At 46.0% G+C, this 17,223-nt stretch overlaps 2 protein-coding genes across 5 annotated transcripts in view; one reads left to right on the forward strand and one right to left on the reverse strand.

Annotated features, from left to right (window-relative positions):
- The window catches only part of OXNAD1 (oxidoreductase NAD binding domain containing 1), a 49,487-nt gene extending 39,536 nt beyond the window's left edge, over positions 1-9,951 (reverse strand). Inside the window, exons 1-5 of one of the 3 annotated variants that reach the window (XM_004468457.4) lie at positions 9,641-9,875; positions 4,691-4,782; positions 3,437-3,587; positions 1,981-2,104; positions 1,653-1,716 (exon numbers count right to left, since the gene is read on the reverse strand). In XM_004468457.4, coding sequence (XP_004468514.2) covers positions 1,653-1,716; positions 1,981-2,096 — 180 coding nt within the window. In that variant the 5' untranslated portion in view covers positions 2,097-2,104; positions 3,437-3,587; positions 4,691-4,782; positions 9,641-9,875. Of the gene's footprint in view, positions 1-1,652; positions 1,717-1,980; positions 2,105-3,436; positions 3,588-4,690; positions 4,816-9,640 lie in introns of all 3 variants that reach the window. The other 2 variants (XM_004468456.4, XM_004468458.4) reach the window with 2 other exon arrangements.
- A 140-nt stretch (positions 9,952-10,091) lies between these two features.
- On the forward strand, positions 10,092-16,593 carry DPH3 (diphthamide biosynthesis 3). Of its 2 annotated transcripts, none has more exons than XM_004468461.4 (3): positions 10,092-10,301; positions 10,787-10,861; positions 14,193-16,593. In XM_004468461.4, exons 1-3 carry the CDS (start codon positions 10,194-10,196, stop codon positions 14,256-14,258), a joined length of 249 nt encoding a protein of 82 aa, XP_004468518.1. In that variant the 5' UTR covers positions 10,092-10,193; the 3' UTR covers positions 14,259-16,593. The 2 variants fall into 2 exon arrangements, with proteins under 2 accessions (XP_004468518.1, XP_004468519.1); XM_004468462.4 differs by having other exon boundaries at positions 10,108-10,301; positions 14,370-16,593.
- Positions 16,594-17,223: the final 630 nt, after the last annotated feature.

The following is a 17,223-nucleotide window of genomic DNA, read 5'->3' on the forward strand; positions in this document are numbered from 1 at the left end:
AGGCATGCGTTCAGTGTTAACGAACCAACTACATATTAAATAGGATATTCCTAAGAAGAAACACATATACAAGATTATGTATTGACATGGTTGCTGAAAATGGGACCAAAAGCTCAGGGAACCTAACCCTGTATTTCCCCTAGGAGCAACGGTTCAGTAGTTGCTACTTCAGCATTTGCAGTGACTTTACAAGACAAGCCGCTGTGAATAATGAGACAACTATAGTGGCAACTAAGGCCACTTGGGCCCACAAAGCCTAATATATTTACTATCTGATCCTTTACAGAAAGTCTTCCCAATCCCTGCTCTTGTCATCAAGCATGTTAGATAAACTGCTTTTCCTTCATAACTGGTAAGGTTTTCACTTTTAACAGAGAAATTCTAACAAGCCTTCCATTTACATAGTCACCATTCTTGCATGTTGAACAACCCAAAATAAAGTATTTTTAAATTTATCATCAAAGGATAAGGTATATTTTCTTCACGGTTCCATAAATCTCCTATGCTGAACTAATTTTTCAAACACTTTGGGGGGAAAAACAAACAACAACAAAAAAAACCCCACTGACTTAAATGACTTAAAGCTGAATTAACAAGCATAACCACCCTTGGTCTCAAAGCAATTTTCTGAAAGTAGAATTAGTGTGAAAAGTGGGGCCTGAAGTAAAATGTCTTCTGTTAATACTAAAAACTAAACTACTGCCACAATATACAGTTTCTGACCATGCTTGTGGAAGTGTACAACCCTTCTTTATAAAAAATACATGTATTTTTCCTACTGTCAAGGTAAGTATGCTTACAACACTAAGTTAAATATATCCCAATAGGTGAGAAACACTCAAAAAAGCAAAACAAATAATCAAGTTGTGTTTTACAGTGAAAATGGGTTACTCACTGGCGTAAAGGGCGAGGGTTCTTTGTCTCCCAGCCTTGCCACCACTTTAGGTGGTAAACTGGCTTTGTATGGTCTGAATATGATGGGAAAATCTGCAGTTAAGGAGGGGAATAAGAGCATGTCCTTTCTCAGGTGCTGAGAGGAAACAAGCTGTTCTAAGGTAGGAATGAGAATGAGAACTTTGAGACGTTGTGTCAAAAAAAAAAAGGGGGGGGAGAAGAAAAGGCAAGCCATTCATAAAATACTGGCTTTAAAAGGATCTATAGGTCTAAAATATAACTGTAAAAGATGGCTCGTTCAATGGCCGCTATATTCCCTTGATCAAAAACTAATCCATTCAGGGAAGCGCATGTGGCTCAAGTGATCGGGCTCCCGCCTACCACATGGGAGGCCCCAGGTTCGGTTCCCAGGTGCTCTTGGTGAAGGCAGCTGGCCCGTGCTGCTGCAGAGAGCTGAGGGCGACGGTGAGTGAGAACAACAAGGGGGGGGGGGATAAATAAATTAAAACAAATAAATATTAAAAAAAATCTAACCCATTCATTCCAAGTTTAAAGGGAAAAATTTAAGTCCTTCTCAGTCATCTTTTCAAACCAGTTATCATATCCTATTCAGAAATTTTCTGAACAGAAAAATAACACACCTTCTCTGACTGTCTTTCAAAGAGACAAACTAACCTAACACCTTATCCATAAGCCAGACACAGCCATGTGCAAAGTGTCCAAAGGGGGAAATCCGCCCACAGCCCCGAGATACAGACCTCCCGTCGAACAGCATTTGCAGTTCTCTCCAAATGATCAGTTTTCCTTTTGGATTTCATTATGCTTTAACAGAAAGTAAAATTAGGTTATTAACTATAAGGCTTCATAAAAATAATACAATTAGTTTTCGCTGTAATATTCTGGCTATCCAAAACACATTATAATATTATGAATTCTCAAAAATGGCCAATGTAAAATTTGTACATCCACCTAACAGCATGGAAATTCAAGCCAAGGTGTTACCACCTGCGGGAGACCAATATGCCCCCCGACTTTCAGCAGCAGGTTTGGAAACCGACCTCAAATGACAACGAAAGTGGGACTCACCTGGTTAGGGCGAGGTGGCGAGCCCCAGGCGTCAGGCTCCGCGAGGTGGCCCGTGCGCACAAAGCTCCCACAGAGCCCCGCAGCAAGCCAGGAGTCACAACCGCAGCGCAGGCCATGGTGCTTCCTGGCCGAACGTAAAACAGAGAAACTCGTTCAAAGAAAAAGTGGGGAAACATCAGACCATTTCAGGGGCCACCAATGCAGAGCTGGGCTTTCTGTTGCTGCTGCTGTAAGAGGACCTAACAGCAAGGCCAGACTTGGTCCTGACAGCACAGACCGGCTGACTGCCACAGGACCCAAGTATATAATTACTGGGGCTGCCCAAAAGTCATGCTTCCAATTAGTTTCCAAAATCTCTAAGTGCATGTGACTTACCTTATACTATTATTATAGAAAAGTAGAGATTTTAAAACTGCCTAGTAATTGTACTCCACCCAAAGATTACCATATTAAGTCTTTAACATTTCTTGTTAGACAAAATACAAGGGGCAGACAAGTTTCCTGAGGGTCCCAATTATAAAAGTTTAAGGTTTCCAGATACTTAAATCTAACAGACCATTTGGGAGTGACACTGTTGTTTCTTGATCTGGGTGCTGATTATGTAAGTATATTCGCTTAGTGAAAATTCATCAAGTTGTTCTCTTAGAATCTGTGTCTTTACTGCTTAATGTTATACCTCAATAAAAACCTTAAAAAGGAATACAAGAAGGTTCCCCAACATTCCAAATTCTAAAAACCACAGGCTAATGAGGAACAGCACTGGTTAGAATCAGCATATTTTTTGGTTCTTCACATTGTTTTCCTATGCCAATTTTTAAAGATTTGCCTAAAATAGCCACTGTTAACATGTTATACTGCCTTATCTGTCGTTCCCTACCTAGGGACCTTGAGAAGCAATGAGCTTACACCTGAACACTTTTTTCCTGAGCTCTTTTGATGAAATGTGCTATATAAATTATAGTAATATCAGAAAAAGATTCAGGCTAAGTGTGCTTATGTTCCTACTTCAAATTCAATAATTCAGTCCTTCACTCAACAAATATTTAAAGAATCCATTACGTGGCAGGCACTGGCCTTGGCATTGGGGGACAGATGTGGACAAAATTTAGGCCTTCTTGGGAAGCTTACATTCTAGTGGGTGGAGACAGAAAATAAATAAAAGTAAATAAACCAGGTGGTGATAGAAATCATAAGTAATTTATATAGTTATAGCCAAATTATATCAGAACGTCCACTGCTGCATAACTTTGTCTTTAGATAAAAGAGCCACTTTTTCTTGCCAGTGTGATGCAGCACCATTGTGGATAAACATGCTATCTGCAATTTTTTTATCATGTAAATAGAGATGTGGAAAGTCTTTTTCACCTCACACAAGACTACTAAAGGTAATTCTCGCCTTTTAATGTGCTAAACCAAAAATGGTGTGTTATCACAGAAGGAAGAAGGTGAAACTTACTTAGAAGTCCATGAGGTTTTAGGGGTCCTTTAGCATATGGCTGGCTGGCTGACAGGCATGTCTTGGTCCAGGTATTACTATAACCAGGCCTTTCTACACACCAGGTGGAACCTGGACCGTTTTTCTGTATGCTGAGCTTTTCGCCAAGTTCCTGCAACAGCAGAGACAACACGTAAGAATAATATTGGGGAGACTGATCAACAGCACCTCTGCCTCTCAGCAGCCACAGGAAAGGCCGTGAGCGCCAGCAGGCCATCCCAGCGAGCCCGTTCCCCACTAGCCCTTTCACGGCTCTCCCTGCTCAAGTGTCTGCTTCTCTTGTTTGATCGTTGTCCCTCCTCCTGCTCCTTCCCCGTCACCTTCCCTGGCCTGCCCTTACTTCCTGCTTCTCAGGTATTCACCCGTGAAGCTCCACAGCAGTGGCAGAAATAAAACAGCTCTAGGCCCATCAAGGCTGAGCAACACCGTCAACGGAACTGCCATGCAGATAGCTCTACTTGATATTCCAGACAACTATTTCTAAGATAAATTATCTTCACAATAGGGCATATTGTTAAGTGAGTATGCTAAACTGGAAAACAAAGAAATGTTCATGTTTTAAGCTGCTTCCTTAAAATTCAAAACTCTTGTTTAGTTGCCAGAAGTAAATGTGACCAAGAGTGCCACCTACTGGTAGACAAAGAGGGTTTTATCGAATTGATTTTGTTTTTTAGAAGCCTATCAAAGTTGTATGCCGGATCTTTGAACAAAGTTTAAAAAACGAACAACTTATTAGCTTTAGCATGTATGTCCAACTGTTTAGGTAAATCACAAATCACTGCAGGAGACCGTCTCGGCTGAGGCGTGAATGCTGAAGAGGAGGCGGCCAAGCAGGCGCTGGGGGCACAGCATCCTGGCAGGGGGAAGCGAAGCCCCAAACGCCGGCACCAGCTGGGCGGGAGCCAAGGCAACGTGAGGGGCAGCGGCGGACTGGGCGAGAGCCGGGCGGCAGAGCCTGCGTGCCACTCTGCGGGTCCAGGCGGGAGGCTGGAGTCTAAGAAAAGCCTGGAGTCGGGAAAGTTGAACTCGGCACCGACTCTGGAAGTAGAGCCCGCGACATCCTGATAAACTGACTGGTGGGAGGCAGCAGGAAGAGGGCGAGCGGACCCCACATGCCTCCAAGAGCATTAATGCCCCGAAACACAGCAAGCTGACAGAACAAGCCCGCCGAGCCACCGGATCTCAGGGGTCCCCAGGGAGCCCAGGGGCACTCACCTGGGGAATGCTCGCTGATCCAGCTGGCTCAGTGAAGCCAGGGCTGGCCAGACGCCCTGGTAAAGTGGTAAAGTGGGGAACCAACAGCTGGACTGTCGAGAGGAATGAATGAAACACAATAAAGCCTATGGAAGCACACAAGAGCGTTACTAAAAATCTTTCCAAATATATCAACTCTCTGCTCCCTGCCCAACAACCCACAGGTCATCGCCAATAAGCAGCTCTTTGGCTGGACACACAACGGCACTCGGCAAATAGTTTCTATGACGCTGTTATAACCTGGTCCTGAATTCAATCTTAGGCTGAGAATTTTGGTCACTGCTATTTTCCGTATCAGCAGTGCTAACATTTTATGACTAAAAAGCATATAAATTTGTGATCTCCAATAACCCCAAAGCAACTAGTAAATCTGCTTTTGTTACACACTCAGGACCCAAAATGTCCTATTACAAAATGTTTCCATTCCCTTTTAGGAATAAATTTACAGGTTACTAGTCTTTGTAATGTAATTGTTTTTCCTTGGTGCTGGGAGGAGTAAAACGAAAAACTGCAGTATACATGGGCCGATGGTTTTATTTATCCAGCACAGCACAAACACAAACCGGGCAGAACCACAAGCAGAGCCACATCTGGCCAGACAAGGGGGAAGGCCGACGCGGGGCAGGACCAAGGCGGAACGAAGGCCAAGGCGCCCCACATCTCGGTCTCCCGGCAGCCAGCCCTGCGCCAGCAGAACCCCCGCGGGGAGCAGAGCTGCTGACGTCGAGCCTGGCCTGAGGCACCACCATGTCACAAATGGCTTCAGAGCTGACTAGGACCCTCAGCTGGGGGTCAAGAGAGCTCTGAAGGCTGACCCTCGCTACTGCCCCGGCCTCGTTTTGTTGCTCAGGCAAGGTCCTCAGTCTCCAAGCCTCAGGTTTCCTCGGGGTCCCCTCCACCTACAGGGGGTTTAAGATGGCCAGGACACAATGCTCGCAGAGCAGTGGACCCAGTGCCTGGCCCGCGGGGTGATTAGTACGTGGGCCGCTGGTTTGCTTTTCCCCCATTTTAGGTACTACGTATGCAAAGAAAAGTTGGAAAACTACAAAGAAACATTTACCCAGCATATCCTGATAACTTTTAGGACTACTGACCTCAGGTCTTAAGAGTCTCCTATAGCCGTTCTGAATAGTTTCACACGGCTCTCAAATGGACTACCAACTTATACTTCCACAAACCAGATACAATGCTACCCATTTCCGTACATTCAAACACGGCTTATCTTTAATTTGCAGGTCCTTACGCCCAGAAGCACTAAAGAACTAAAACTGGTTCCCAACCTCAAAATGGTCATTGGGCCTGCAGAACAGATACTGGAGACTCTCCCATGCCCTTCAGTCTCCAAGACACTGCGGGGCAGTGTTTGTATCTCAAAGGACATACAGGGAGCACCCACTGAAACGTGTTGGCTTTGCCAGGATTTCTCTCTTACCCAGATGGTCCAGAATCATCCCAGCTAATCTCAAAAAGTTAACAAGTGTTTCCTAGCTGCATTTATACAAAATGGAGCGTTTTGAGAGGCCTTTGACATAATCTTCTATAAACCTTCCTTTAACATAAGTTCCTCCCAAGACTCCTCTGCCTTTAAGTTTTCAAGCTTAAAAAGGGCCTATTTTGGTTTGAAGCTGTATGTACCCCAGAAAAATATGTTCTTAAATCTAACCCATTCCCGTGGGTGTGAACCATGGTGAGGAGGTTACCCAACCCAGTCAGGGTCTCAATCCTATTACTGGAGTCCTTTACAAACGGAATGAAATTCAGAGAAAAAAGCCACAGAAGCTGGAAGAGAACGACAGGCCACCATGTGCACTGCCATGTGCCAGCCCAGAATGCCACTTGGGAAGAAAGCATCACCTTGACGACACCTTGATTTGGACATTTCCCAGCCTTAAAACATGAGCAACTAAATTCCCATTGTTCAACCCAACCCATTTCATGGTGTTTGCTCGAGCAGCCCAGGAAACTAAACAGTGCCCAAACCAGGAGGAGCTTTGCATCAGAGTGCATAAAACTGGCAATCCCATGCCAACATTTGAGGGAGCTGTCAAACACAGGGACACGCACACGTGTATATTACATATATATACAGCAAAATAGCAACTACTTATGGTATATGCAATTGCAAAACATGAAACTCCTATTTCCATGTGATAATAGAATGTTGGCCTGAAAGGCTCCTGTAAATCACCTCCAGTTCAGCTCTTTCTTACCCAAACAAGGTAAATGACGAGGCCCCAGAGCTAATCCACAGCAGTCGGGTTCTGAGCACAGACCTGCTTCTCAAGCCAGTGCTCTTGCTTTCACTACACATTCCTCCTCTAGGAAGATGTGAACAAATGCCTAGTAACGGATCAACGAATGCATAGGCGACCAAATCAGGCACCAGTACTGCTTCAAAAATAAGCCACCTTCCGGGGCGTGGGCGCTGCGATTTCAAGACACCAGGAACCAGAGCAGCAACTCCAAGGACCCCTAAGACTGAAGCGGCTTCTGCACTTTGGTTTGGAGGCTGAAAGTTCAGATCTGGGATGCAGGATTAGCTGATAGACTTTTTCTTCCATTTCCCCCTAAAACAATGAGTACAGCTCCTCTAGCACCCCAAAAGACTCCCTACTGGGGTATCTTCTCAGGAACTGGGACAACCTGCCTACTGCTGGTCTAAGAAGGAAAAGGTTGATCTTTTCTTGCCACACCTTGTGCCACACCACAAGAAGTAGCCTCTGCACAGGACCATGAATTCCAGTTAAGCCTGTGTAAGAGGGGAGGAGGGGACAGAAAGACCTGAGGGCCAGAGACCACGGGACCATGTCTCCTTCAAAGAGGAGGGAATGCAATACCAAACCGGCCGATTTTAATAAGCGCAGGGAAATTTTTCAGGCAGGGGAAAACGCAGCCTTCTTTCCAGGAGAGCTGGTGGAGGCAGTAAAAACACCCTCTGGTGGGTCCTAACTCTAGAGGACGGAGCCTCCTAGGCCCGCGCTTTGCCAGCCAGTCTGCCTCGATGTCCGTAGAAAGCTGCAGAAACGTCCCCTGGCCCCCAACTTCCATGAACTCCCTCTTAGAAACAGCCTTCTCGGTTTTCAACAATGGAGACTGAGTGCTGGGAGGCAGCGGGCCAGGAGCAGGCTCACCTGTTAGCTGCCTCCGTTAAAGGCACTGTCACCTCAGGGCCACCTGAATCCAGGTGAATCCGGGCTCACGTCAGCAGGCACCTGGCCCCAAGGGTGGAGTACGGGGATGAAGGTGCCTGAAGCCGCCCAAAAACCAGCCAGAGGAGACCCTTGCCGTGGCAGGTGAGACTGTTAATTTCTTAATTAACATGGGAGCAAATTACTGGGTCCTAGCCTGCCACCCCAAGCCTCTCTAGCCTCGGTTGTGCCTAATAAGGGGAGTGAATGGGGAATCAAGATCCCGGCCACTTACTAAACCTCTCTCCCCTGTAGAAGAGGAAACCTCATGAGAATGGTCTTTCCCTGTGCAAAGTTAGCGTGTAAAATTCTCTCTTCTGTTCCAATCTGTGCTTTAACTTTGTCAGTCTGCTTGTGCCTAGGAACTCATATATCAGATTTGGGGTTCACCTGTTACAAATTGGATGTGGGTGAAAGATAACCTAAAAATGAGTCTTTAAACGTCAACGCTATCTTGCAACTGGATTTGATGTATGAAAGAAATCACAAGTGGAATTAGTTCAACTGCTGGAAAAGCAGAAAAATTCAGCATTATTGTTACTAAGGAAATAGTTTTAGTTGCTTTGTTAATAAATGAAAGTGCCCAATTTGTTTTAAAATGAAAACTTACTAGAAACGGAAACTAAGAGTTAAGATTGTTATATAGATGCCTTTATATTATAAAAACAGCGAAGGCTGAAATTGCTATAACTGAGTGGATTTAGCCCTTCCGTAATGGTAATCTTAGACTAATTTACCTTTGTTTATGATTACTTCAGGTCTAGCCTCACCCTTGTGCATGCTTGCTGTAGTAATGGTAATTATAAAAAACTTACCTTTGATTATGGTTATTTTGAGACTAGCTTCTCCCCTTGACCTACTATTAGGACGGCAAGCCTAAACTGAATCTGCCTTTGCTTAGTTATTTCAGGACTGGCCTCACCCTTGGGAGTCTTGTTATCCCGAACGACTGAGGAAATTCTTGAGCATCAAGACTTCTGAAAGCAGCACATCATGAGAGAAACCCGTTTTCTCTGAGACTTCAATGGCCTCGGTGAGTACACACTAGAACTGGTATCTTTCATCAGAAGTCTGCCAAAGTCAAAAGGAGATCAAAGCAGAGCTCTGAAGTAAGGGAAATGTTGTAGGCTGTATTTTAAAGCATCGGGAACAATTTGGTTATACGCCAGTGACCAAAGAGGACTAATTTCTTGTACAAAACTGCATGGTCACAGAGCAGTTTAATCAGAAACAGCCTTCAAATAGCTCTTTTAAAAGTTATTCTACCGCTCAACTTATTCTGTAAGTGAACGAAACTCCTTCAATAAATAAACCACCTTATATCTGCATTTCTCTTTAAGGTAATATGCTGATAACCCTGCCAGTGATGCCATCCTCTTAACAAAGAAAAGTGGTTCGGGTAAGTTAAACAATTTGCTCCTGGTCTTTGAAGCCGGGGTGGTCTTTTACCACGTGCGTCATCCTCCTCCAACAGCCCAACTCTCTGAACCTCGCTATCAAAAATTCATAAAAAGGAAGAACATTTCAACACTCCCGAGTGCCGGGAGAATTACGCTTAGCACAACACCTGGCACATAATATGAGACGGTGCTGCTACGGCTATTACTGAGGAGCACTGCAGCCGCAGGACTAGACCTCCGCCTTCCAGGCTGTGGCTCTTTCAGCGGCGCCCCGCAGGGGATCTGAGGACGTCAGGGTTGCGAGGGAGGAGGCGGGGATGTACCTGGCAGCCAAGCGCGCTCAGGGGCGACCTGGGCGTCCTGGGGCGCGACACTCCAAGCAGGCTGGCCCGTCGCCGCGCGGCCTGAGGCGGTGCAGCAACGCGGGCCGCCTTTCCCCAGGGGTCAGGCGGGGGCTACCCAGGCCTGACCGCAGCCTGCAACGGGGCCTGCCGAGGGCCTACCCGAGTCCAGCGCCGGAGAGGCGTGTAGACCTCGGGACGCGAGTACAAAGCCGGCAGCTCCCGGGCCACCCCGGCGTCGGGTCCTGGCTTGGCCGCCGCGCGGCGGCCCCGGCATCCTATTGGTTGCTGCCGTCCAATGAGGGGCGCGACGTGTGACGTCACCGAGCAGCGCGCGCGGCCTCCCCAGTGTCTCCGCCCCCAACCTCAGCCGTCTCCTAGGTGACCACTACCCGGTCACCTATTTGGCCTCCGCGCGCGGAGCTGCGTCATTTTTTATGCGCCGGAAGCGGAAGTTCCTGCGCCGGTGAGTTTTGCCGGTGCCGCCGAAGTTAGGCCGACGGGGGCGCCAGCCCTCTGGCTGGCCCCAGAGGCAATGGCGGTGTTTCACGACGAGGTGGAGATCGAAGACTTCCAATATGACGAGGACTCCGAGACGTACTTCTACCCCTGCCCGTGTGGAGATAACTTCTCCATCACCAAGGTAACCCTAGGATCCCGCCCGGCAGCTCGCCGGAGCCGGAGCGTGTCCGCTCTGCGGCGTTCCTGCCGTCGTCGTGCTCCTCTCGGTCACCCACACCCTCTTTATCCTGTTTCTGAATCCTTCCGGAAGTTATTACTCTGCTCTCTCACTGGGGACCTAGCATTGGCCTCCTTAGACCGGGGAGGGGGTGGCGGGGGCTCCTGTCCCTCGTCCCCAGGTTTTTTCCTGCGATACTTTTTTTGGAGGAGGGGAAGTGTTTCTGCCTTCTTTAGGGGTTTTGAGGCGACCGAACCTTCCTTGGTTTTTACCTAAATGACGTTTCACGGGAAAACGGGGCTCCGCGTTTCTCGCGGAAGGCCCTTTTGGCCTTCACACGCCTTAGGAGGCGGCCAGCCACAGCGGGGCTTGCAAATCGAGGTGGGACGGGTATGGGGGAGAAGGTAAAGGAACGACTGCTGACCACGCGGTGTTTGATTTTGTTGTAGGAAGATCTGGAGAATGGGGAAGACGTGGCAACGTGTCCTAGCTGCTCTCTCATTATAAAAGTGATTTATGACAAAGTAAGAAATCTAATTTTAATACGGTGGAGGTAGGGATGGGGAGGATGGTTGTGAAGCAGTAACATGGATCTATAGTAGCCTGCCTGATGTAAGTGTAGGAAAAATGGTTCATAACTGTGTGTTACCTAAAGTGCTGTGTTTTTTAAGCAAACGTTTTTTAAACAGCCATATTGTAAATTAAACTTTAGAGTTCAAATTACTCATTTTAGCTTTGGAGAAGGTAATGGGTTAAAGAAACCTGGTCTTCAATGAAAAGTATTGCTTGCTTAAGAAATAGAAGAAAAATGATTATAAAGGTTAGTTATCGACAGTTTTTATTGTTCTTCTATTATTTGTCATTATGATTGTTCTGAGCACCTGGACTTATCGTGAAGAGGACAATTACATACTGTTTCTTGCCTACCTTATACATAGAAATCTGAGTTATCTTGTTTGATGTAAGATTCTTAGTTGTAGTTTTACAATCTCATTTTAGTCTATAGTTGTCCTGTTTTCTTTCACCCAAGGATGTTGTCAATGGAAAACAAAATAAGTGTGATCATTGCCCAGTCCCAGACCCAACTTTTGGTCTGTATTTAGAATGGGAAGTTTTAAGTGAAGGCTTAACACTCTTAAGAATGAACTCTAAAGGGGGTAACTGGGGATTGTGGGCGGGGGGATGAGGCACAGAAGCTCATGAGAGAAGCAGGCTAATCCACACTATGGACTAGAATTTAGAAATTTAATGATTCAGTTTTTTCAGTCTTTTAGTTAAGTAATTATCAAGCCTGTACTATACACCAGGCAATGCTACATTAATTTGGTTTAGTAAACCAGACAACAATTCCTGCCCTGTGGGGCTTAGAATCCTGGGGTTAGGGAAGGGGGCAGGGCAGATAATAAATAAAGCATAGTATATAGCAAGTAAAATGTGCTCAGGAACCAAAAAGGAAAAAGAAAACAGGGCAAGGGGGATCTGGAGTGCTGGGCTGGGAAGGAGGAGGGTGTTATAGGTTATATTTTAAATAAGGATAGGCCATCGTGAGGAGAATGCTGCATCTGAGCAGAGATTTAAAGAAGGTGAGAGAGGTGGGGGGAGGAGGTGTGGGGGTAACAGCTGTCTGGCAAAGGGAACTTTTATGAAGACACCCTAAGGCCAGGGCATACTTAGTTGGTTTCAAGGAGGCCAGTGTGACCAGAGCAGAGTATACGAGAGTATTTCAAGATGAAATGAGTAAGAGAGTGGGGGAGATCACAAAGGTGCCTGCAGGCCCTCTAAGGACTTTGGCTTTTGCCTTGGTGATATGGGGACTCCTATCTCATCATCTAGCTTCAGTTTTACAAGAATGGTTCTGGCTGCTGTCCTGCGGGAGCAGGAATCGAAACAGGGAGACCAGTCTGGAGACTGTTAGAGCAGTCCAGCTGCAGCAGTGGAGTGTGAGCAGTTGGCTTCTGGACGGCTTGGAAGGCTGAGGAGTGAGAGGTGTGAGAGGAGGAGTGTGAGAGGAGTCAAGAATGACTTCAGCATTTGTGGCCTTAGTAATTGAAGGGGTGGAGTTATTCTCCACTGAAATGGAAGTGACTGCAGGTTTGGGGGTCGGGAGGCAGTCGAGATTGAGTTCCTGTTGGACACTTTTAAGTTTGGGAGGCCTGTTTGTTATCCATGGGGCAATGTCAAATAGGCAGTTGGATCTGCAAGTCCAGTGTTGAAGAGCTAGATCAAAGCTGGAGATGGAACTCTGGATGTTACCAGGCACTCAATGGCATCTAGAGCCAGGAGCCTGCGTGAGACCCCCAGAACCCTCCAGCATGCTTAAGTCAGGGAAAAAAAAGGGGGAGTCAGCAAAGCCCACTGGAAAGGAGCAACCACTGAGGCAAAATGAGAAAAGGAGGAAGAAGCCATTGACCTTGGCAGATGCCGGGATCAGATGAGACCTGAGAATTATGGATTTATGGATTTATGTCAGTGCAGTGTGGGTGACTGCTGGAAAACTGGCTGGGGAGAACAGAGGGGGAGGAGGAGGCACCAAGGGCAAACATTGCTTTAAGGTATTGCCTGCAGAGAGGAGCAGAGAGATGGCAGCAGCTAACAGTGATGCCGGACCAGGAGAAGGTTTAAGGAGCAGATATGCGGCTACTTAGGTACAGACACAGGAAGTTGAATGCAACTGGGGTTGTGGTTTTGCCAGAGTGAGAGACGAGTTGTTGTGATGATTGGCCGTCATACTATTTGAACTAGATTAAAAGTGAGAGGAGAGAATATCCAGAGAGGGAGGGGCAGTGGAAAGGTAGTGGGATGAATGCAGTGGGGTCCCAGAGAGAGCGAAATGAGGGAGCCCAATCCAGAGCCAATAGGTGACAGGAACAGAGGAGTAGTGAACGATAGTGTCTAATGACAAGAGAGTCAGAGCAGCGTTTTAGAGAGCCGCCAGCTTGAGGGAGATGTCAGGGAAGCACTGTCCTGGGACATGCAAGCTCAACCCCAGTGCTGCTGATACAGGCCAGATACTTGTTGTGTGGGACCTTCCTGTGCCTTGTAGGATGTTTAAAGCTTTTCTGGCCTCTACCCAACTAGATGCCAGTAGCACGTTCTAGTTGTACTACTGGTAGTTTTAGCACCCCTCTAGTTGTGACAACAAAAAACTGGCTAGATATTGCCAGCTTTCTTGGGGGTGGGGGCAGCAAAATCTGCAGTTGAGAACCACTGTGTTAGATCAAGAAGTCAAAAGGAAGAAAAAAAGAAGGTTGACGCTGCAGGATGCTTAGCTGACAGTGGATCGTGTATTCCAAAGGGCACAGAGAGGAGCTCCAGACGCTGAGCCGGAGTGAGAGAAACAAGGGAAGAGTAGGAGGTGGTCCCCATGGGTGTCAGACAGGAGGCAAAGGGCTTTTTTGAGGCACCTGACATAGACCCTGAGATAAATACTCCGAAATTGAACTCCAATGACAAAGCAACAGTGCAGATTTTCGGCATTGGTAAACACAGAAAGGCATGCCCCATTTAGTTAGAAGTAATTGCTTTGATGAGAACACGTGTTTATTTGAGTTGCCAAATATTGAAGTAGAGAAGTTCTGGTGTAAGCAATACAGAAACTTAAAGGTGATGCAATTTCTGAGATGGGGATGTTCTCTAGTGACGATGAAAGTGTGTATAAGAGGCTGTATATTAAATATGAATTCTAGACTAAAACTTACTTTATTCTGGTGCTGACATTGACTCTTGGAGAAAGGATGAAGTGGCATAGCAAGGAAAAATTAACAGCTAGATTAGTTAGGTGACAAGAAAAGTTTACAATTACTGCGTTCTGATATGGAAGCTCAAAGGTTAATGTCATTTCTTGTTCCTTTTTAGGATCAGTTTATGTGTGGAGAAACAATCCCAGCACCTTCCACCAACAAAGAGTTGGTTAAATGCTGACAAAGGCCTTAAGAATCCAGTCGAACAGCTGGGAACAAACCGAGATGGAAAAATCAAAGGCAAAGTAACTGATCTCCCCAAGAGCACCCTTTTTGTGGTTTTTTGTTACAGAGTGGATTCTTGCCATCCGTTGCCACGTTCACCTTCAAGCAGCCGTCCACAGCGTGACCTACCAGATTTCCTGTGCAAAGAACTTTGAATTCCAAGTGTTCTCAATTTTCCATCCAAGTTTTTTTAAAAGATAATTTCAAGTCAGTACTTTTTTCCCCTCCGTTGTATCCTTTTTGTGTCTTAAACTTAATTACTTCAATATCTGATAACAGAATCATCTACCTCAAAGTCATTAGTATTCCTTGACAGAAAAGGGATTGTGTTTTTACTGGGTTATTATGATTATTAAGATTAGCCCTGCCTTTGAAATTCGACCTCACCTTTGCTGTTCTAAAGCTAAGAACATTGGTTGCCTTGGCAGCACTGCGTTTGCACTTCCCCCACCGGGCGTCTCCTCGATGTGGGGCTGTGCTGTGCGTGTTCTGTGAAGCAGGCCTCTCTTCTCCTGCGTCGTGCCTCGAGTGCTGGCTCTGGAATTAAAGAGAAGGTACAGTGAGGTCACAGTATCTCCAGAGCTAAACAGTCAGTAAGAAAGTAAAGGAAAAAAGTGAAATGGTCAAAGAATATCGAGTTCCTTTTCAACATTCTCTATGTTCCTTGAAAATCAGGGCAAGATCAAAAGACAAGAAGCCAAAGGAAGCAAACTTAATAACAGAATGAGGAGCCAAACGTGTAGCTTAGTAAATGAGGTGTTGCAGGATTTTGCCGGATCAGAGCAAATAGCATTTCTGTATCTGGGTTTTGTTTGTTGCTTTTTAGAAAAGGCTAATGAAATTGAACCCCAGGTGGGGTTAATAGTCAGTCTTCATGGCTGGAGGTGGTGCTTTCAGTTTGATTAGTGTATTGTGTCACTCCTCCTAAAAGGTGGCCGCCTCTACAGATTTTGCCCAGGGGGACCTTCTCATGTTCCATAACCTGCAGTCAAACCAGACGTGCGCTCTTACAGAGAAATGTCGCCCTGGAGAAAAATTGATAAGTAAAGATAGGCCATTAGTCGGCTTTTGCTCCAGTGCTCAGAAGTAGCACAAAATTAGAAATGTGGAAATTCAAAAGTCCCCTTCATATATCTAACTTGCCTGTGTATAGATAAAAGTTGAAAAAATGAACATTGTCTGGCAGGTTGTTTGGGAAATGACTCCTGCAATTAAAGGGAAAAGTGGCTTGCTAGAATTTGAACTTTCAATTACTTATTAATAAATGTGCTGCCCATCTTTGCTGGGGCTTTAAGTTAAAACGAGTAGGTGGCCTTCTGCCTTCTGCAGCCTGGCTGTGTGCGGCGATTAGGCTGAGACAGTAACTCACTGTGGTACGTCGTGGAGCATCACGTGGCGTGTTCTTCATGTGCTGAGAAATCTCACTGCAGTGTGGGACGCTGACACCCCTGAAGTAATCCACAACTGCTTTGCAAAAGCTGGTCTCAGAACCAATGACTGGGATACGTGATAACCTCCTGGAGGGAACAGCCCCAAATTCATGTGTTGCTGGGTTGTAGACATTGATGCCATGTGCGCTCCCACCCCCGCTGTGCTGAATTTCAGACAAGAACAGACACCCTTGACACGGGGCTGTTGGCAGCACAGAAGGACGGAAGGGAAAGCTCCCGACATCGGCACACTCCAGGAGAATTTCGAGAAAACCACCCTGGCGGTCCGTGATCCACGGTAACCTGCAGTGGTGGGAAAGACTGTTTCCCAAGCAGCTGACTCGCTGAATTTGTCAACCACAAAAAAAAAATATCAGGATTCAATCCTGTATTAGACAGAAAGTAAAAGCAGGGTTGTTTTAGATAGAACTTGAGTTCTGCATGATGTATGTGCCTTACTGGAACCAGCAAACATTTCTGGAGAATTCTGAGAACCTACTTGTAGCCCAGGCGCTGCCTCTTGGTAGCTTGTGATCTTTGACAGTGTGTGGATTCCTTAGGTGATTGGATCAGACGCTTTCTGAACTCAGTTCTGAAATGTCAGGCCGGGCTTGTAGGAACTGAGGTAGCATATGAAACCTTGGAAACTCAAACGACTTAAATCATGAATTCCCGAGGAAGAGACTATTCAAAAACTTGATGTTCCCACACTGTTGGATTGGAGTTCTGCATACCCTTGAGTGAACACCTCAGAGACATTTTCCTTGGAAAGTGCCCAACATTTCTGGGTAACTATACATATTAATTTATTACCATGATTAACTACCTGTATGCTAAATAAAGCCAGACGATTCAAACCCATTTTTATGTAGTTTTTCTTGCCCTAAATATCCACATTTTGAATTAAAAGGTGTTGGTTTTATAATTTTTCGTCAGATAGAAATCTGTCGTAATCTGCTTTGGGACATCATAAGTAGCTCTGAACGGTTTGAGTTTTTAAGTCAGAAAGAAAGTGCCCCTATTTCTACATTTTGGCCACCTGGTTCTGGGTTTTTATTACTAGAGTAAAAATGGTTTTGAGTCCAGTGACACTAAAGCAGAGATAGTTGACATTCTTAGGTGAGTAACTCAACTCATCGCCAGGAGAGAAGGCCGATACTTAACTCAAGGCTGATGATCAGGCCTGGCCATGGTTTTGAGAGCCTGGTTCTGGCCAAGGCACAGTTTGCATCTCAGTTTCTCCGGTACGGCCTTTGCCAAGGTATTTAACCTTTTTGTATCTCTGCGTATGTCCTGATCTGTGAAATGTAGACCATACTATTTCTTTGATAGGGTTGTTCTGTGGATTATTTATTCAGGAAAATGTGCCTACCGCGTGCCAGGCACTGGGATAAAGCCGTGCAGGTGACAAGGCTTCTGCCACTACGGCGTGTCCATGCACTGGAGGAGCCAGGAAACAGGATGGCAGACTGCGGCTGGCCCAGAAGGAAC

The sequence above is a fragment of the Dasypus novemcinctus genome, chromosome 31 (assembly GCF_030445035.2).
Source record: "Dasypus novemcinctus isolate mDasNov1 chromosome 31, mDasNov1.1.hap2, whole genome shotgun sequence".
Taxonomy (NCBI): domain Eukaryota; kingdom Metazoa; phylum Chordata; class Mammalia; order Cingulata; family Dasypodidae; genus Dasypus; species Dasypus novemcinctus.